This window comes from Halyomorpha halys, unplaced genomic scaffold (assembly GCF_000696795.3).
Source record: "Halyomorpha halys isolate HHAL.00 unplaced genomic scaffold, Hhal_1.1 Scaffold4.1, whole genome shotgun sequence".
NCBI lineage: Eukaryota > Metazoa > Arthropoda > Insecta > Hemiptera > Pentatomidae > Halyomorpha > Halyomorpha halys.
In genome coordinates, this window is record NW_027116287.1 from 1,307,368 (window position 1) to 1,316,138 (window position 8,771).

The window sequence follows — 8,771 nt, forward strand, 5'->3', positions numbered from 1 at the left end:
AAACTCAGGTCGAAACGTCGGCATAAAATAAATAAATATGGTTTTGTTTATTTATGTTGTTCTTTGCTGACCGCACCCCCCGACAAACTTCTCCAATCTTTAAAAAATAACTTACAAACTGTTACAACAACTATGTAAGGCCAACTGCTAATAAAGGAATAAAAAAAATAAATAATCGGATGTAAGTTTAATCCTAATTATTTTTAAATATATTGATAGATTTCTAAAAATATCGATAAAAAAATAAATCCACAGTTTTTGCGTTGTTAACATTTGAGTTAACGATTTAATTAGTTTTTTTTTTGTTATGTACCAGAGTCATTCTCAGACTACATGCCAATTTACAGTTCTAGTATTTTCCTAGTTTAAAATTCCAACAAAGTAATATCTTTTAATTTTTTTTAGTTCTTTACGTGAATTGTGCTAGAAATCTAAGTTTTCTCTATGCTGACTAAAAATTTAAATGCAAACAATTATCAATATATAAGCGTCAATTATAATAAATTTAACAGTCAAAATATACTAATAGTCATTTCAAAACATATTGGAGTGAGATCCTGAAGTTGCAGTAGAACCCTGAAACGTCGGTAATATGAGATAAGTATTATTAATAAAACAATAAAACGAAGATAAGGTCCGGGTGGGGTAAAAAATTATTCAAATATAAATAAAACTACTTATTATAAGCCAACATTTCGCCCTAATTTGGAGGGCTACATCAGAGCTAAAAAAGACACGAAGAACTAAAAATATGTTACACAGTAACAGAACAAGATAAAATGAAAAAAAAGTAAACCAAGTTGTGGTTAAAAAATATTTGAAAAATTACATAAAAATGAACAAAGTAAATAAAATAAAATAAAATTAAGAAATACAGCAAAACGTATTAATAAACTAGAAATACGACAAAAGTTCTAGATATAAAATGAAAAGGAGAATTAATAGCAAATAAAAAAGTAGATAAAAGAAAAATATTTAAAAAAAATTAGTATGCAGTGAAAAAAATAAAATAAAGAAGATAAGAATAAAATAAAAATTAAGAAAAAAGGCACATGAAAAACAAAATAGGACATTCACCTTTCGGTATGAAGGAAAGCAAAATAGTAGATGCATATGGTATTAAGAGGGTAGAAGATTTGGGAAATTGGACCGTTTCTGGTAACAGTTATATCTGATAGTGAAAAAGTGCAACATATTTTTAGTTATAAAAGGAAGATGGTCAAATAAAAATTCAAATAGTGATTCAATATTGAGCCCACGTTTCGCCCCACCTTTCAGGGCTTCATCAGGGCTAAAAAAAAAAACAATCACTTAAATGATGTAAACATAAATGAACAAAGTAAATAAAAAATTAAGAAGGTTTACAATGAAACGAAAAATTTAAATAAGAATAATAAAATGTTATAGACAATTGAAGAAAACGGAAGTAATAACAGATAAAAAGAAGATATATAAAATAAAGTACAAACTAAGAGATTAAAAAAGGGGAATAAGAATAAACTCAAGAATAAAGGAGGAAAATGAACAAGACAGGAAACGTACATCAGACTCAAAGGTTAGAGCGAAAGTGAACTGTTTTAACAGGATGTTATAGAGAAGAGTGGCATTGACAGTTAAAGTAAGTTAAATTTAAAAATAATTTTAAAGTAAACAGTCTAGAAAATTAAAGAAAATATTAAAAATAGGGAAACATAAAATGATACAATACATAATAAGGGGGAAGAAATCATGTAAAAAATATATAAGTATACATGGTATACACATTATACACAACATATAGATAGACAAACAGAAAAAATAAAATTAAAAAATAGATACAATCAATATAATATGATGAAGAAATACGATATACAAAATAAATAGGGGTACAGAGGTGTGTAAATTATGTAATAGAAAGATTAATAATAAAGTTATTAATGTAAGTATACTTAAGTTGGAAGTAACATATGAATACAAATTAAAAATAAGATATATAAGTATAAAAGAATAGAATGGATAGTAAATATAAAATAATGTAATACAAATAAATAAAAAAAAATTTTTTCCTGAGCCAAAGGAGGCATTTCTGCCATTTTGTTCAATAAAAATGATATTTTATTGAACAAATAAATAAAATGAGGATGAGAATGCAGAACGTAGAGAAAAAGAAAAGAATAATTATGGGGATTGATGAAATTATCTGTTAAATTTATATGAATGGATTCTGAGATGAGTTTTTATCATTTTTAGTCCTGCAAAGTGGAGGGTAATAAATAGTTGTTTTTTTTACTACTATTTAAGGTATTTTTGACCGCACCCAGACCACTTTACCCGGGTCAATCAACGGTTTTATAAAGAAAACAATATAACTAATTTTCAAATTTTAATTAATAGTTTAAAGAATACCAATAAAATTTTTAACTATTAAATATTTCAGAACCATAATCGTTCTAGAACGGTTGAAGATTTTATTAATCATAATTTCAACGAAGCATGCAAATTATGGTTAAAAGCTAGGTTTCCCAATCCAATAGAGTTCATTCTTGAATTGACTATATTTATGAAATCAAGAGTCTTTAAGCCCAATGTTTGTTTGTCAGTACCATAACCATAATTTTCATCTCTTATTATCACATAACCTATGAAAGGTTAAGTGGTGTAACTCCACATCAATAGTAATTAATTCAATACTGATACTACATAACTTAATTCTAAAACTTCTAGGAATGATAAAATAACTCTGAGCTTTGGAAGCAGCTGGACAGATGGCAGAAGAAAGTTATGATGGATCTGTTGATAATCTAAGTAGCATATCTCCGATTGATTATGGCTTACAATTTTGTAGTCATTTTACTTACAAACTTTTTTCTCCTATTGAAATTGAAAACAAATTATCAAGATGAAGTTATATATATATATTTTTTTTTTTTTTTTTTACTAAAGTAATAAACACTCTGAAACTAGTTTTATATCTTGATTTCGGAAAACGATAATAGTATACTTCTAATTCCATAATATTTGGTTCTTTTAGTGTAGACTAAAGAGAATTTGATACATAGAAGTTTCAAAATATAATTGATTTTTGGTCTAATAAATTTTAAAAATTATTATTTCTTATTGTACGCCACACTTCTAGACCGGAAAAGTGGAACTCATATAATATAAATATTTAGTGATTTGTAACTTTCCTTGGTTTTTTTTTAACATAAACTTAATATTTTGCTAATTTTTTTAAATATTTATAAAGTAAACCATCGTTTTAGAGTGATCTTTTGTCTTCAGGGTTCTCTAAAAATTTTAAAACAATGCAATAATAAAATATAAAACCAGTTGTACACATATTATTAAAATAGCAATTAATTTTATTTCGTCAAATTATGTATTGTTTATTGCTATTTACAACTGTACATTCATATTCATTTAATATTTAATAATAATATTTTTAATAATGAAGGATTAACGAACCCGAAGGTTCGATGCCGATACCACAAAACGCTCTCTGCGTTGCCCCTCCAAACCTAATTCCACCAAATCTGTTTTAACGCAATCCTCCCATCTACGTTTCGGTCTACCCCTCGAACGTTTATCTGTTGGTTCAGTGTTTATTAACATTTTAGGAATCTTTTTGTTTATCTTTAAATTTTAGTTTATAGTGAAATTAATTACCAAGGTAACCAGTTTTACAGATTCTAAGAGATTGTTGGAATTCCCTTTCACATGCTAGCCAAGCAATTCCAAGACCAGCACCTACTCCGGTCACAAGGATGTTCTTCAAATGTTCTAAAACAATTTGTTTTTTCATACTGATTAGTAATATATACATGTATATTTTAAAAACAAAATGAATTTATTGATTATTCTCTTCCAGTTTTACAAATCAGTTTATTCAATAAAAAAATTATTTTTTATAATATGGGGCAATCCACAGCAAAGGTGACATTTGCCTATGCACTGACCTCTTGGAAACATTCCTAATATTGTCGCATCTATACTAGAATATATAAACTTATTTAATAGCAATAATTGATATTGAGGAGTATATATAAAAAAAAATAAAATTGAGAGATAAAAAGGACAGAAAAAAAAATTTTATTCGATAAAGTGAAATTTATTTGTGTTATAAAATGCCAAAAAATTAAACTATTATGTATTCGTACACATTTGTTTTCTGAAGGTATTTAAATATTTCCGTAACGTGAATGATATTATCGTTTAACATGGTTGCCAAATGATATGGTAATCCGATGTCTATCAAATCAGACTGTCATCATGTGTTTAGCAGTTAGACAGCAGTGTAGACGTTACACTGTCTACATGTCCCTGATAGTAAGTATACTTGGGTTTGTCGAGTGTGTCCAATTCGTAGTCTGGTCACTATTACTTCGTGTCGCGTGCAGCTTTGGGATGATGTCTTCCATGGATGTACTGTATTCTTAATTTGTTTTTTGTTGTGTTGGTACATATTTCCTGCCATTTATTTAATATTTATATTTTCATGAGATTTAAACAGATTTTAAAGGATCGTTAGAATGTATTGTGTACTAACGAATCATTTTTTTTTCAATGAAATAAAGCTGACTTCAATATTATATAGATTAGATTAGATTAGATTTTTATTCAGGGCGATCAACATCTAGGTTATTACAACTCGCCTTCTGATTGGCCCTGAGTCCGGCGCTTCTTAAGTAGGTAGAACATGTCCTCTTCTGGGGTCCATCTTCCGCCACAATATAGCTTTTTTAATCATACCTTCAATGTTTCCAACGAGAGAGTCTTGTTTCCCTGTATTGCGTTCAAAACTCGCCGTGATATATTTGGCTGATCAAGGAGGCTTCAAGCAGTCCGACATCCGCCTCCAGTAACGTGCCAGTTTCCTGTTTGGTGGTTATTAGATTCTTGATACCTGATCACCGCCTATGATAAAATGGTCGAACTCACCCATTACTCCGGTAAAGGGTTCTACTTGACTCATAACTTCATGTATGAATGCTCTTTTCAGTAGCTTTAGATAGTTAGGCTTCCAGTTTTTGGCGATCTTCAGTTGCCTGAGCCAGATGGTACTCCAACTTCTTTAGTTCTTCGTCTAACTTCCTCATGATATTTCGTAATTGTAACTTTTAGTTCGAGTGGGGCTGCTTAATGTTCGCTGAGGAATTATCGAATCGCTGGTGGCCACTTCGATCATTTCGGATTTTGGCACCACTTATGTTTAGACTGAATATGTGGAAATAGAGAATAGTTAGGCAGAATAATGACTCGAGATTCGCATGAGACAAAACTATTATTAGTTTATATTTTTAGTAAACACATGTGGTTCAATTGTTTAAAATAGTAACAAAGTTACTAGTTTCTGCAATGTATAAACTGTTAATTTATATTTACTCAATTACTTAAAAAAATAAATAAATAAACAATACTTGCTTTTATGGAAGAATAACTTGGCACCAAGAAAACTCAGAGCGGCTGCAGCAGCTGAAACGAACAGGTTCATTGTGAGTGACTTAAAAATTACTTTAAACAATCTATCAAGAACAAGGCAAGATCAAAGTTTAGCGAAATGGTGTGTATGATAATGGACACAGCACAAAAACGAAAATTAGTACTAAACTGAAATTAAATTTTTAGTCTCAAAACAATTTATATTTCTTCGAGTCCAACGTTTCGGTCAATTCGGCCATCCTCAAGGACAATCTATCACAAACAGCTTTTATTATGTATATGGTTTTTAACAATATTATTAATTAAATTATCATTGCTTAATACAATTTTAGAACCACATAAATTTTTAAAAAAACTTTATGCAGGCTATTCTGCCGTGGGCATTAATTTTCGTCCACAGTTACCCTATGCGACATTAAAACATTAGGAAGTCATATGAATTTTTTGATAAGCAATCCTTAGCTTAAGTCTAATTACCTTAAACAATTATTACTTTTTATCACAGTCAACCTTTACAACTATAATTTATCACTATCTGTAACCTTCCCCACACTCATGTCAGGAATTTAATTTATTTATTTCAGCTATATTTTGGTTAGATTTCCTATTATATGACTCTCTAATGTTTTAATGTGTCATAGAAAAAAAAAATTGTTTTGAGACTAAAATAGGTTAAAATTCATTTATTCAAATGATAATAACCAGTCTCAAGAAAATGTAAAGATTATAAATTAAATTACATATTAGTCTTAATTCAGGTCGTTAGTATCATTTAGATCTTAGCTTCACTAAAACAGTCTGAGAGAGCTTAAATGACGTATTTAAAAAAAAAATCCATCTTTTACTGTAATTTTAATTTTGTTTAATATTTATTTTGGTATACTGTGGTATTCTTGGCGGGAGCAAGAATTATGTTAATTTAATCTCGTGAAACCCAGAACTTTATTTATTGATATTTACAACTGTACATAAATACATCAAGTAAATTTGAGGAAATCAGAATGATATGGTACAAGTATGTAGAGAAACTACCCAATGGTAGCACTCTAAAATTATTTTTGCAATATAAGGTCTCGAGGCCATCTTCTTTTCAGACGCCTCGGAGGATTGTCTGGAATAAAAGAGGAAGCAAGATTAGATTCCAGGTTAATCGCTTGTCCAGATGTAGTCCAAGGTAGCGGATCTTTTCAACAGGGGTAAGAGTAACATCATTAAATGAAACTGTAGGCAGTCAGTAGGTTTACGACGTAGAGTAAAGGTAATTTGATGGGATTTGTTGGAATTTATTTTAATCCTCCAATTACGACGCCATTCTTCGAGGGCTGTGATGTGGGATTGGAGAGTTTGGGATGCAATTAAAGGTTATTAACAGCGAGCACACGTGTCATCGGCATACATGGTGAGGATAGTGTTAGGATTGGTTGGGATGTTTGCTGTATAGATTGTGTAGAGGATGGGACCGAGGATACTACCCTGAGGAACACCAGCGGACTGAAAGAAGAGGGATGAATAGGGACCATTGTGGTTTGGGGTGGTTAGGATCTCGTGAAACCCAGAACTAAGAATTTTTATACTAACAGGAAAATAAAAAAAAATTAATTAATATTTTCGCCTTCCTGTTATTTGTTAAAAAAGAAAGTATAAACAGAATGAAATAAAGTAAATAATTGTACTGAATGACATTAATAAAATTAAAGTAATGAAAGAAGTGGAAAATAAAATGAAATTATAGGTAATTGAATAAGTAAGTAAAAATAACACAATTTAAGGACATAAAATAAAGGAAAAATAAAATTGAGAGAAATAAAATATATGTTACAATGTAAAAAATTTTAATTTGCTGATATTCGAGTGGGCCAAGGCTTTGTTTTTGGAATATTTTTATTTTAATATATCGTCGGGTTGATTAAGTTTCATTGTTTTCAACTTAACTAGATACTTTAATTGATAAAAAATGTATTGAACGCTAATACTATTATATAATTGTTTAGTTAATTTATTAATCATTATGATTATTTTATTGAAATTGAAATTCAATAATACTGATTGAAACAGCTTTTCAAGAAACTAAATATTCAATATACAGAGGACTCAAACGCCCAGTGACCATGTCGCGTTCTACCCTCTCCCTCCCCCCCCCCCAATCCTTTTCCAACCCAATAATCAGGCAGTACAAACATACTAATGTGAAAGCTTTTCTGTTTATGAAACCATCTCTAGCGACCCATAACATCTTACTTCTATCGTAAGAAAGGTCAAGAGAAATGAAAACAAGCATAAAATATCGAAAGAAAAGATTGCTAGGAGAGCGGTATGAATAAACAAGAAATAGGTTTGGATATTTTTTTTCTTTATTTTTGATACATATCTTACTGCTGTCAACTACTTCATAAATAAAATATAGTCTCTAAACACTTTGACCGCTATGATGAGGTGTAAGTCTTTTGTTTTTATAGTCCTGATGAAGACCTGAAACTCAGGTCGAAACGTCTGCATAAATAAATAATTTTTTGTTTATTTATGTTGTTTTTGCTGACTGCACTCCCCCCCCCCCAACCAATCAGAGAATAATCTAGTCATAGAATAAATAGTCAATAGAAATCACTTTTCTAGCTTGCTTTGGGAGTAGTAGGAAGAATTCTTCCATCTTTCACCCTGGAGTGTCCCAAACCGTGTTTAGTGCTGTCCTAGCTTCCACCAGCAACGATCGTGGCGTTCTTCCGCCTTTAAGGAATTCTATACTCCATTTTTTTTTTATTATCGAATTTATTCACTTACTAGTTGACCCAGCAATGCTTCGCTATTGTTATATTAGATGAATATAGATTTAATGAGTAAAATTGATAGTTTGATATATATTATAGTATTTAATTAAAATTAAACATTTACGAATACTTTTTATTATTATGATATGGTAACATAAATTGAACCAATATATGAGATGATTCGATTTTAGCACATAAGGGAATCATTAATTTTTTTCTGAAGCTCCGAAAAGATAAGAAGCTTCTCACTGTGTTAGTACTACATAAGAATATTGGTACTATATTGAAACAATTGAGACCGATTGACATATGAAAGTGTGTGTGGGAGTGTAAATTAGTATCATTAAACCTTCCTATGGTGAAAGGGTTCTTTGAAAATGGTATTTGGTATTTCAGCAGATATTCAGTTTTCCAACGGTTCTATTAACGTAGGAATTCGATAAAACGCAGAGGAGTCATGAACGATTTGAAAAAATAAACTAAATTGGACCAGAATTAACGATGATACAACGATATTAGTTGTTATAAAATACGTTACTATAGTTACAGCTTTATCACATCTCTCTCTCTCTCTCTCTCTCTCTCTCT

At 29.9% G+C, this 8,771-nt stretch overlaps 1 protein-coding gene across 1 annotated transcript in view; it reads right to left on the reverse strand.

Moving 5' to 3' along the window:
• Positions 1–8,771, reverse strand: part of LOC106686502 (uncharacterized) — an 86,319-nt gene that overhangs the window by 730 nt on the left and 76,818 nt on the right. The window contains exons 3-4 of the mRNA XM_014429877.3: positions 5,401–5,451; positions 3,646–3,759 (exon numbers count right to left, since the gene is read on the reverse strand). Of these exons, the coding sequence (XP_014285363.1) occupies positions 3,646–3,759; positions 5,401–5,451 (165 nt within the window). The remainder of the gene's footprint in view (positions 1–3,645; positions 3,760–5,400; positions 5,452–8,771) is intronic.